The sequence below is a fragment of the Chlamydotis macqueenii genome, chromosome 2 (assembly GCF_036417535.1).
Source record: "Chlamydotis macqueenii isolate bChlMac1 chromosome 2, bChlMac1.mat, whole genome shotgun sequence".
NCBI classification, from domain to species: Eukaryota; Metazoa; Chordata; class Aves; order Otidiformes; family Otididae; genus Chlamydotis; species Chlamydotis macqueenii.
The window spans coordinates 25,996,718-26,009,744 of NC_141557.1; the positions used below are offsets into that span (position 1 = coordinate 25,996,718).

Genomic DNA, 13,027 nt, shown 5'->3' on the forward strand with positions numbered 1-13,027 from the left:
GCAAAAAGGGACATGCAGGGCTCTTCCTAGTTCCTGTTACATTACACTCATCAATGTACTGCAGTGCCGTATGTTTGGCCATGTGTTTAGAAAGATGCTGTATCAGGGAAGCAGGCACATCTCAAGCTGGTGTTTTACCAAACTCTGGTTATGGTGTTTGTCTAGCACACACTGGTACCACCCGAGGCTTGAATCAGTGAGGTTTGTTGCAGACATTGAATTCATATTACTTAACATACCAGAGTACTGAGACACATTTCTTCTGTATTTATTTTATTTGTATTTCTGTGCTTTTAATGTAGTTTATTTCTGAACTTTCCTGAATTCTGATACAAATAAAGACATGAAACAATTGAATTTATCTAACCCCTTAGTAGTAGGCTGAGTGATGACAATGAAGAACTTTTTTAAATTCAGTAAGGTGGAATGAGTGAAAGCGTCCAGAACCTTACAGGAGATTTGAGTAGCAGAACCTAGGCCCCGAAAGGAGTTTTAAAATAGAGAGGCTCCCTTTTTATCCCCTGTCCTCTTCCCTTCCCTTCCCTCCACTCAAACCAGATATTTTGTCTTCTGTAAATATATGCTGTTTCTACTCTCTAGTGAGAATAAGATGTAGAAAGTAATCAGACGGTGAACAACCAGTCATTCCCTTTTCTGATTATACCCTTTTCAGCCTTTGGATGCCTACTGTTATTCATCGTTTCCTGAAAGGTTTTTACTTTATTTAAATGATAATTTTCTCACTCTATATTTCAAGTTCCAGGCTGTTATGCAAATTAGCAGAACAGTTTACTTCATTTTCTAATACTTTACATCATACATAGTGATACTTTCTCAAAGTGGTGGGAAGATTCTACCATTCTCTTTGTGCCAGTGTACCAAGGCTGTGCAAACCACAGATAGAGTGATGGGCAAGACACTCACCTTTGAGTAAATTACCTGTCGGCTGTGCTTGAATACAGTTTCTATAGTACTTCAGTATGTCCAAACTGATTTGAAGCTGTTTGCAGACTTGTCTGATTTAATGGCCTCAAAACACTGGTGTAGAGGAGATCAGATTAAGGAACTTTGGGATTCTCCGGTTTAAGTGCAGATAGGAGCCTGAGAAGAAAATACTAAATGCTCCTGCGTAAGAGTGGACTGTTTTTCACAAACCCACGCAGTTACCGCTGTTACAAGCATGCCACTTTTGTTTCACTGATTTTATTTAACAGTACACAGCTGCGTTTTGTTGGCTGCTACAGAGTGAGTACATGTATTTTTCTTGGTATTTGCCCTGATTTCTTTCAACACTAGAGGACTTGTTCGTGATCACGCTGCACAAGCCCACACAGTGTTTTCTGGAATTGTATTTAAAGAATAACTGTTCTTTCTTGTTCTTACTCCAGAGATTAATGAAAGTATTAAACAAGTGGGTTGGACGTAATCTTTAAGCATAATAGTTTGACCTAATTAGTTGAATTCAGTCTTTGCAATGAAAAATGTGCTTACATACTTTGAGAGCACTCTTATTTGAAATGCCTTGCTTTTGGAATGAAAGTCAGAAGAGAGATGGGCATTCCTGGGTGAATCACTGGACTTCTGCAAGTCTTGTTTTCCTGGCTGTAAAACAGGAAAAATGAGACTGAGTCTCCTTAACTGCTTTGAGAGAAAGAGCTAGAAGCTTTATTTTAGCTGTGATGAAGAGAGGCAATATCTGTAGGGAGAAGGGACATCTTACGTAAGAATTAGGTACTGTATTTCATGTCTTAATGAAATAGGTGAAAAATGGATTATTATAATATGCAAAATATATAATGATTATATAAAAATTGTCATGGAGTTTATTATATTCCCAGTACTTTCTTTCCCAGTGTACTCTGCATATTTTAACATTTGCTAGGTTTTCATCCCATTCTACTTTTTGCAGTCTTAGATTAATTAAATCAATTTTCCTATGTATCTTATTTTTTTATTAAAAATTTTATTGTTTTGAAGAAAATTAATCAGCTTTTCAGGACATCTTTGAAAAGGAAATGTGCCAAAGATTATTCAAAATGTCTTTGTTAAAATGAAGCCTTCGCAGTTTTATATTGACTTAGAAAACATAAAAATACAAAATAATATCTGCCAAGAATTTGTCTGGCATTATATCAGACGTGGAATAACGTATTTCTGCTTCCCTACTAGTAAACTTGCTTAAAAATTCATAACTATGGAGTCCAGACTTGCTTGCCAAACAGTTGACCTCGCCTGTTGTGCAGTCTAAACTATAAATGTGTCAGTATTTCTCATCTATTCTGCAAGCATAATTAGTTCTTGAAAAAAGGGGGAAAAAAGGGGAAGAAAAGTAGATGTCCAGATATGCGTTTGTCTGTTCAGCATGAAAGTGTCTTTTTTTTCCTTCTGCCTCAGTGGGATCTGCTGTACCATGTACTGATTCAATGATCTGACTGGGTGCTCAGTATTCGTTTTTGTAGCTTAATAACAGAGAGTATAAAAATAACTGTTAAAACCATCTGTACCTGAGCAGATTGTCATTTATGCAACAATTTGGAGTTTATTTGTATGTAATAATAAGCTATTTAAGTGCTGCTTATGGGTTTGTGGAGTTTTAGAAGCGATGAGAGTGGACTGCAAGCAGGTAGCCTAAGGCTTTGAGTCTCGGCTTTTTTATTTCATTATTAACTCTGCAAAGGGCAAAGTCTAGCTCATCCTTCCTTCCCCTGATTTTATCTCACTGCAAAACAATGAGGTAGCAGAACTAAGCAAAGGCCTGGGAACTTTACAAACATTGTAACATTTTCAGGTGGTTCTTACATAATGTCTCACTACTAACAGAAATGAAGCGATAAGAAAAATCAGTTCTCAGTCTCTGAAAATTGTGGGTCAGAGGTTGGATTGAGTGAGCTCAAAAATTGCAAGTCACCACTTGCAAATGCTATTAAAGTATCTCCTTAGTTCCCTCTACTATGTGTAATTGCAAAAAGGTATATATCCTTCTTGACTTCCTGGTCTACTGGGTGTAGTAGCACCACTGACCACTTCGTGCTGTTAACACCAGCACCAGGGCTGCTGAGTGCCCGGTTCCCGGCTGCACCGGTGTCTGTCCATGCTGGACCAGTAGCCCTGCTCTCATGTGGCACTCCCTCAGGAACCACATGTCGTCAATGGGTTAGCTGTGTGCTCCGGACAGGTTCAGTCTGGCCCCACGCATGTTCCGCCTGGTAGTGTGCCTGGTGTGCCTCCACGTTTTACATGTTTCTGAAAGCTGTTATAGTCATTGACTGGTTTTGTTTGCAATGAAGTCTTATATCTGTTTTCACTGGGCACTTGATTTGTTACTTTTCTCAGTGCAAAGTCAAAAAGTGAGTGTAAGTAACAGATGAGAAGTGTTTACAGTCTCCTCTGGAGACAGTGACCAAGAAATGAGCAGTGGAAAGAAGATTCCTGTATTGTTATTTTGAAAATTACTCCTCTCCTCCAGAAGAACTTTTTTTTTTTAATTATTTGTACATTTTTTTACTAACAGCCTGATCTTCAAGAACGTAGCTATTGCTTCACCAGAGATTATAATTTCTGGTTCCCTCATGTGCTCCATTAGCTCAACATAAACTATTCCCAAAGGCTCCTGTTAGTCTTGTAAGAGAATTAACCTCCATGTAAAACATACTTTTCTGTAACTATTCCTGGTATTCATAAATAATGGACAAAGGCTTTGTTTCCACTGCCTTGCCAGCTCAGGCTGTAATTCAGGTTTTGACCTTGCCCTCAACCCAACACACAGAAATCACTGATTCAGATTAAACAGTGCTTTGGATTTCAGGGTTTGGGGCCTTTCAGAAGTTTGTCAGTGCTGCCTATTTTAAATAATGAAACAGCAGGAATTTGGGTGCGGACCAGTACTGGGAGCATGTGCATGGTAGTTTCCATTTGGATTAGAATGGTAGGTGTTTCAGGACGTTGCCTAACACACTCAAAGAGCTAATGAGTATTCACTCCACAGGATCAAACTAATGTAGGTTAGTCCAAAAGAAATCCCCTTGGAAAGTGTGCAGGTGGATGCCAGGTCCTGAGCTCCGACCCTTTCACTGCACAGATCCGCTGTTCTTGTGGCACGCTGCTTGGTACTGTAACTACAACCTTTAGCACACTGCCGGGGCTGTTAATCTGCTTGCAGTCATTTTGTGTGCTTGAATGCCATTTCCTGTTTTTCGCAGTTTTCCCTGTGTAACTGCTCCCAGTTGAGATTAGCTAGCTTGAGCAGAACGACTCCAGCTAATGATGGAGAGGGATAGCATCAGTTTACCTCTTTTCTTGCATGAAATAAATGTGTGGAATCTTCCTTCAAGGTTTTCCTGACTTCTTGAGTTGTTAAATCACTTATTTCCTTATTTGCTTTTTTGTATTGAGCCTGCTTTAATCAATGCAGTGGGACTTTCTGATAGCACTGGGACATATTTTATGTTCACATCAGAGGAGAGCAAAGCCCAGCAGGATTAACATCTATTTTTTTAAAAGCATAAGGCATTTGGTTTTGCTAAACAGATTGGATGTTCTGATTTGAAATTATGAGTGGTTAGACGACATCCTATCTTTAATTAGGTTGCACAGACTGAGTCATTTTGCAAGCTAGACATTTTAATTTACAATCTACTGCACTGCAGCACTCTTCAAGGCCTTCTGCTATGTAATAAGGTATTCAGCTTGCAGCACAGGCTTTAAAAATACTGGAGTACTCTCTGTGACTTTGCTTGTTTATTTTATATTTTCAATTTTAGTTGCAAATCAAACATGCAGTTACAGAAGCTGAAATTCAGAAGCTGAAGACTAAGGTAAGAATCAATATGCAGTTACTACATGCTGTTTTTTCCTCTCTCATGCAAAATCAGATCTGAAGACGTATCTTTATGTGGGTGGAGAAGTCAACGTCTTTATTAAAGGCTGATTAAGAAGCACGGTGGCTCAGTTAAATCTTGGCTTGGTGTATATTCTCTATTCAAAGTTTCAAGTAAAATCTTAAGTGCTGCTATTAAGAGAAACTGCCAACTTGTGTAGCTTCAATTAAACATACATTTTAAGAGGTATCATAATGACTAAATGGCAGATTTCTAGTTTTACAATTCTAATGCATTTTCTCAGATTTTTTAATTATTTTTGGATAGAATATTCAAGGCTAAGTTAGTAGAGATTTTATTTGCCAGTGATGTTAAAGTATCCAGTTTATGTTAGTTCATTTTTCTAACTTCTTTTTGTAAAAAAACCCTCATTTATCTAAAGATATTTAATAAAAACTACTTTTTATATACAGAAGAAAAAGAGCTATTTCATATTACTGCAGTTCTTTAAAAGATACTCTAGAAAGGAAAAAGCTTACTAGTTTAACAGGAAAAATTATCTCACAATCACTTGCTATTTGTAAGATTGAATTTACTATAGCAATAAAAAGAAATTGTATTTTCTGTAGTAGGATAACCTTTATGGGAAGTCAACTGATAATTCAGTTGCTGAGTAATATTAGGTTTTATAATGTCATCCTTCTCTTTGAGTTTCAGTACATTATAAAGGAAATAAAAAAGAAGACAAAGAGAAAATTGTACTTCAAGAAAAATTTACTTCTAGAGAAGATTTTAGATTATTATTTCTTTCTAGGAACTATTTGCACTCATGTATTTTGCATAGCGTTTATCAAATCTGCATTATTATTGTTAGAAACAAATTCAGAGTACAACTAATTTCTGTAAGGACAATTTCTATTTTACTGTTTTAGTTCAGAAAGTCAGAAATCTTTTCTTCCTCTGCTTTGCAGTTTTCAGTCTAGCAATCAGAGCTGTACGGTCAGTCCCTTGGGATTTTGCCGAGCCCCATTGACTTCATGGCAATGTTGTGTGGGTGTAAACATTCATTTATGCAAATCCATTTGCAAGATTCAGATTAATGTGCCTTTTTGTGTTGGACTTCTTTACCTAGTATTTTGAATAGAGACAAAAAAAATGTGGCTAGTTTAGGTATATTACTAAAAATCTGCAAACAATTTGTGTGTGTGTGTGTGCATCATCTTTGATGCTATCAGAACTACCTAGAGCAAATTAAACAGTCTTGATAAGTAAACAAGGATGTTAAGGCATTTTTAGTTTTCCATAAATATTGTGAACTAAAATATACAAGCTGCTGAACAACCCTACCCTTACCCAGCACCAAACGTTCAAACCTGCAGCTACCTTCAGCTGGGAAGCGAGAAGCCTAACACAAAAATAATCTAACAGAAAAACTAGCAAAGGAGCTAAGGTTTATTATTAATTCAGCAGTAAAGTTTGGACTTCTCTAAGGTCAATTGGAAAAAGTCATTGGACTTCGCTGATGCCAAATAGTGGAGCTCACAGTGGAACTCCATGAGCAGTGCTGATGTGTTTGGCAGCATTACCACCTGAAATCTTCAACAGCAAAGGCGTATTTTTCTTTTCATATTAGCTCCTTACAACTCAGTAAGCAAATTTAAAGAAAACAAAAGTAATATATTTATAATAGGTTCTCTTTGTCCTCATAATAGTTCTGGCATAGTTTCAGTATTGACTGCAAAACTCTGTGCTTGCTTAGATGAAGAATGATTCTAGGTTATGACCTGAAGTTAAATTCTGAATTATACTCCAGCCTCTTTTGTTTGGCTTTCTAGATTAAGTGAGATTATGACATGAAACCAGACATTGTAAGAATTCAATAGGTTTTCTAATTTGGGTAGAAAAGCAGATAGTTAGATTAGATTCAATTGGATTTTTTTTCTATTGTTTTCTAAGTTGTTCTTAAATGAAATATAGAACCTGGAAATAGGATTCTCCCCAAAGTAAGAAATTTCTCCTTTTATGAAAGTGTATGAATGCTTTGCAACACCTGAGCCAGATGCATAGGGCAAAACGCATCCCTAGTGCTGACTGAGTGACCCTGCAGTTCGTATGAATGCTCCACTACTGACGTTTTTAAAGCATGTTGGCGTATCCCAGAGAAGCACAGAGGCTGCACTGGCTGTGCAGAGCAAAGGTTCTACTTCATTTTATGAGCCGGAATAATGTGTGTATCAGCCTGTGTTCTTTGTCTTTGAATGCTCGTATCACTGCTAGCATATTATTTTTATAGCTATTAATTCACTGTTTTTCTCTATTCAAGTTGTTTGAATTCATCCGAAATGATCAGGCTGTACTTTGCACCTTTTTACTGACTCGCATCTCTACTCTTTTGTTCAGCTGCAGGCTGCTGAGAATGAGAAGGTGAGGTGGGAATTGGAGAAGACCCAACTCCAGCAGAACATTGAGGAGAATAAGGAAAGGATGATGAAATTAGAGAGTTATTGGATTGAGGCACAAACCCTGTGTCACACGGTGAATGAGCACCTCAAGGAGACGCAAAGCCAGTATCAGGCTCTGGAGAAGAAATATAACAAGGCAAAGAAATTAATCAAGGATTTTCAGCAAAAGTAAGCAGCTATGCCAGGCTCAGCAAATGACTTAGTGGCCAGATAGGAAACATATATGTGATATATTTTGAAATATGAAACCCACTATTAAACACCTGTAAGGTAAACACTATTTTTCACTTTTTTTTTTTTTTGTGAAAAACACAGGCTCTTTATTACGGAAAAATGTTAGTAGTATTTCAGTATTAGTTTAGCATTGTTTAAAAATAATACTATAACTAAATAAAGACTTAGTCTGTAGTATCCCAGGTTGGAATGTTTCAGAATAACTAGATAACTCTATATAATTGCAAGCAACCAAGAGTAATCATAGTAAGCAAGATTAGCAAGATTTGCAGCAATTTATATTGATACTGTGTCAGCTGGACTCACTCCTGCTGTGTACTACGAAAATTGTTTTGATACATTTTACATTTTATTTTTCTTCTTCTCATAGATGCCAAGAATGTTTGAGCTGAGTTGAGCTAACTGATGATTACCTGACCCCCTCTGTTTCATGTGGTCCCCTCTCCCTGATGACTAGCAGGAATAATAACATCTTGCATTTCTGTAACGGCTTCCATTCTCCCAAATTTCTTTTTTTTGCAGCAACTTTTAAATTTTCTGCTGAAATGTACTCATTTAAAGAAGGACACTCAAAAACATACAGCAATGTCAATTGAAAACTGGGACTCTCATTAAAAAGGGGTTTAGATACTCAGAATGTCATTACCCATCTTGGAATTTCTTGACTGTTCCAGAACTAGCTGACATCTTATGTGCTTTCTATCACAAACGTTTTACATTTGCAAAATAAAAAGAAATAGGGAAAATAACTAGAATGAGCTTGGACAGTCTTTCTGTTGTTATTCTGCTTTATATTAGTAAAAGATTGTCAGTTGTTTTTAACTATCTCAGACTAGGTTTACTAGAAAATTAGGTTTGTACCTGGAAACTTACAGATGTCCTTTCTGTGAAGGAGTGCAGTCATACTCTAATAAGAGATTTTGCTCCATTTCCTACAGCAGAACACAGCATAAACTAAGCTAATGTTGTTTTCATGTAAATAGAGAAGATGAAAAAATTAGTTTGATTTAACTGTTTTGATTATCAATTAGAACAACCGAGGGGTTTTTTTTCAGATAAATTCCTCTTACCGATTTTATATTTTCACCTAACATATTCACTTAGACTAAGTAATTGTTTAGGGTTTTGTCCTAATTGTAGTTTCACACTTCTTACTAAGTTAGTAGTAAAACATTTGTTAAGGTCAGATTTTTCTGATGCATAGCTTAAGATATGTCAAAACATTTTATTTTCTGTTTAAATCTGATTGCTTTGATGACAGCAAATGCATCTTTTTTTTTCCCTAAGAGAACTAGACTTCATCAAACGCCAAGAAGCTGAAAGAAAGAAAATAGAAGATTTGGAGAAAGCACACCTTGCAGAGGTTCAAGGCTTACAAGCTCGTGTAAGTAGTATTTACTGTTGTATTTGAAGAATGAGACAATTCTGTTGATACTCTGGGGAAAAAAAAATGTATCTTATAGATGTGTCTGTATGTTATGGGTAACATTGTGTTCTATTTCTTTCAGATACAAGACTTGGAAGCAGAAGTTTTCAGACTAATGAAGCAAAATGGGAGTCAGGTTAACAATAACAACAACATTTTTGAAAGGCAAACGTCTTTCGGAGAAGTTTCTCGAGGAGATCCAGTGGAAAATCTAGATACTAAGCAAGTGTCATGCCTGGATGGCCTAAGTCAAGGTTTGTTTGAACCAAACCATAACTCCTATTAATAAATACATAAATAGCATGGTTATCATTTAGGATTTAAAAGAAAGAATTAATGATGCAGAGATGTTGTTATTTTTCTGAAATTCATTATCTAATAACAACTGTATCAGGATTATACCAAATAATGCCAATACAGAGTCCCAGAATAACTGTATATTCTTAAAGAAATGGAAGTGACTAAGTGCTAATACAGCAAAGATCATTATTGAAGCTTTCAGTGGGATGCCATCAACATTTAGGTTTAATTTAATGCTTCTCTTATGTTAATAAAGAAAATTGTGGTTTCTCCTATGTTCTTAAATCTGTCCTTAATTACCAAGCCAGCAAAGATCAAACAAGAACAAAGTTAACAAAATGAGAAAAATAATGGTAAATCTACCGTTTTGAATGGATCTCTGCAGGTTCTGATCCCATCTTAGTACAGACATCAAAAGGAACCATGTAGGTGGCACTCACCATTTCTCACAGTGGAGCCTTTTGTCAATAAAACACAAATTCTTTACTAGCACATTAATTAAAAATCTTATTCAGCTGTAGTACAGCCTGATTTACACTCTAAGACTTGTAAGACTTTGTTCTATGTTACCAAAGAGCTGAAACAATTTGTGGCAACACTGAGGTCTGGATAGATGCTGTCAGCATGGTGACTGTAACTTCTACTTGTTTTGCTTAGAAAAGATAATTCCCATTTTTCAAACTGTGCCAGTGAAAATATGCAGGTAACTTCCACAGCTTTAGTTAGAGTTCTGTAGTTGCAAGTGGCTCCTCACTGTTGAAGTGTATGCAGAATTAAAATCAATTTTAGGTCTGCAGCCTTGGAACAAAATTGTTTGGCACGGGAGCAATACTTACCGTGTATTTAGTAACATCTCTAAAATCAGGTGTCAGAACTGTTGGGATTCTGACAAGGGAGCACCAGACTCTGTTTCTATATATATTTTTATTTTAAATAAACTGTAATACTATTTATTTATAGGTGAAAAAATGCATTGCATTACCAAATAGATTTTTTTATATAGCAAGCACAGAGATGTTTTATTGAAATTGGTATTTTAGCAGTTATTTCATGTGTGGACCCAAACTGAATATTGGTCTACAAAAAAAATCAAAATGAATTACATTTTTAACAAAGTATGTGTATAAAAAAGAGCTAGTCCTGCTGAAATAGTATTTGGGTGATCTGCAGACCTTCTGGAATTAGTTTCCACAAATTTTCACAGAACTGTTTCTTTTTAGCAAGAGTTTCTTATTCTGAAATCTCTGAAGTTCAGAAAAGCACTCAAGATGACAGGAAAGTCTGTATCTCTGCCATAGAGACTCAGTAAGTGTTACAAAATATTTTTAGCAACAGTGTTAACAGAAACCCTTTCAGTAGTTTGCATCAGGAGAGGAAAGTGTGTTTTCTTTATCTGCCTCACAAAAGTCATGTTTACACTTACGGTTGTAACAATGTCAACACACGTTTATGGCTTAACAGCTGAAATCCGGGTATTTGTACATATTAAAAAGAAATTTCTTTATAAAATTCTTTCTAAAACTTTGAAAATTCATTGTAAGACATTAAAACTGTGTGTGTCAGTACTTTCAAATTGTATCTTTCAGTTGATGTATTTGCATGAAAATTTTCATTTTCCAAGAGCTGCAGTTTTTCATTACAAAAACATTTCCCTGGCGAAATGCTACCAGTGTTCAGTACTTCTGACAGTTAGAATAGACTGTGAATTTAGATGCCCAAGTTTAACCACCTGAATACAAACACAAATTATTTGCTAGGAGAAACAGACAATCAGCAGTGATTTTTTGAAAGTAGAAGCAGCATAGTTGGACCTTAGATTCCAGACTGGATTTGTGTTTTTAACAAGAGAAAAAGAAAAGCCCTTTTTTAAAATGAAGAGGTCCCTAAATATGCTGCGGCATTCTTTCACTTCCATATAGCTTTGCCAGTAAATTCCATATCAAAGTCTCTGAAATCTGTCTCAGGCACTAGTGCAGTGATACTTTACAGAGAAAGAGCCTATGTCTCCATATCACCCTTGTGTAAACCTTTTAAGAAATGGACTTGCCATTGTCTAGTAATACTGAGCACTGATAATTAGACTATTTACTAATCACCCCATGGATGTTTGCAGAGGAGCTGTATAGGGTGGGGGAGATGTCCACGATTCTTTGGAGGGTGAGCAGAGTTCTTCCTGTTGTGCACGCTGTAATAATCATGGAAGGATTTTCTGGATTTTATTTGGTAAATATAAGACATGCTTCTTCTCAAGCCTCAACATTAGATTTGTGGGATGGGACTGCATGTGTGCGGTCACATCTGTAATTTTTATTCTGAAGTTTGCAAGTCTTTCTTCCCTCAAAAAAATCAGGTTATGTAAAAATATATTTTTTAATTTAAATGATACTAAGTATGTTTTTTGCTTCGGTGTGATCTGAGATGTTTATTGCATTCTTGCATGACAGTAGATTTGGGAAGAACTAGTGGATGTGACTTGAGTCGTGTACGGATGAGCATAGCTGTCCCTGCTGCTGCAGGTGCTCTGGCCGTGTTTAACGTTGTGCCAGACTGTTTGACTCCTCAGGCTGTAACATAACCTCATATTGAGTTTGAGGGGCTGCCAGTAACATCAGTGAAGTTAGAAAGAGAAAATTAAAACCATTATGGCCCACAGGGTTCTTCCTTTGCTTTGCTGGGCAGTAGTAGGAGCCTGAGGCTTGTGTTTCTTTTAAAAATATATTATTTGTTCTGAGAGTCCAGAAAAATAGATAAAGTGCATTGTAGCTTTCTGGTTTAGCGATCATGAGCTGTGTCTGCAGTAGAGAATCAAACTATTTACTGGAAGGAGTCAGTGATTTGAAATCTAAATAGTTCAGTGCTTATGCTGACTGTGACAGTCAGCACCATCAGATTTGCTCATCTCTGTGCAAGTGCCCGTTCAAGACGCTTTGATGGCTATACTTTCTCGGTGCCTTGGGATACCCAGGGATGCATCAGTTCACAGAAGGAGATTTTGAAATCTATCAGCCTGTATAATGGAAAAACAGTGGGAGGACAGGCGAGCTCTTTCCTGCTCCACAGTGGTACTGAAATAATTCAGATGGAAGCCCGTTGGAGTCAAGTGGTTTAGCGCCTCCTGAAAAAAAAGTCTAATTACATCGTCTCTGAGAGAAAAATAAAAGCTGTTATGACCTTTATGTGAGCGATTTATCAGGCTCCCCAGTGGGTTGGGAGATTCCTAGACAAACACGTAGGGGTGAATGTTTGTGCCAGGGAGCAGGGAGCGCCAACAGCTTTCTGCCGAAGAGGGTGGGGATAGAGGGTGACAGCACATGTGGCCAGGGCAGAGACCACCCGACAGCAGCCCAGTTGCACTGCATCCAAGTGTGGCGAGCAGGGCAAGTCCAGTGGTGGAAACAGGGGTCAGCCAGGAGCCTGGGCAAGTTCGTGGTGGTGGGGCAGATCTGAGGGCAAGCCAGGAGGTCTGTCTGTGGGCTGTGGCTCAGGTCCAAATCCACAGGGTGCATGGCCTGAAGGGGAGAGCCCAGCTTAAATGCAGCCTCTGATGAGAAAGGAGCCCCTACTGATGCTGCGTGAGCTCTTTCTTTACGGCACACTGAACCACAGTTGGGTACTCACAGTGCAGCAGAGAGCTGCCGCTGAGCGCGAGTAGCGCAGCTCTGGGATAGAGGGAGCAGTAAGTTCCAGACTCAGACAGTACTTTGCATAAATGAGGCCAACATGACCACTTCTGTCAACAAGCAATTGCAGTGCTACGTCAATAGTTTGCATAATTTGAGCTGTGAAAG

General features: G+C 37.4%; 1 protein-coding gene across 4 annotated transcripts in view; it reads left to right on the forward strand.

The window, feature by feature from the left end:
- PPP1R9A (protein phosphatase 1 regulatory subunit 9A) overlaps positions 1 to 13,027 on the forward strand; it is a 144,185-nt gene that overhangs the window by 106,052 nt on the left and 25,106 nt on the right. For all 4 annotated transcript variants that reach the window (XM_086742349.1, XM_086742350.1, XM_086742351.1 and 1 more), the window contains exons 8-11: positions 4,761 to 4,814; positions 7,218 to 7,447; positions 8,801 to 8,897; positions 9,022 to 9,193. In XM_086742349.1, the coding sequence (XP_086598475.1) occupies positions 4,761 to 4,814; positions 7,218 to 7,447; positions 8,801 to 8,897; positions 9,022 to 9,193 (553 nt within the window). The remainder of the gene's footprint in view (positions 1 to 4,760; positions 4,815 to 7,217; positions 7,448 to 8,800; positions 8,898 to 9,021; positions 9,194 to 13,027) is intronic.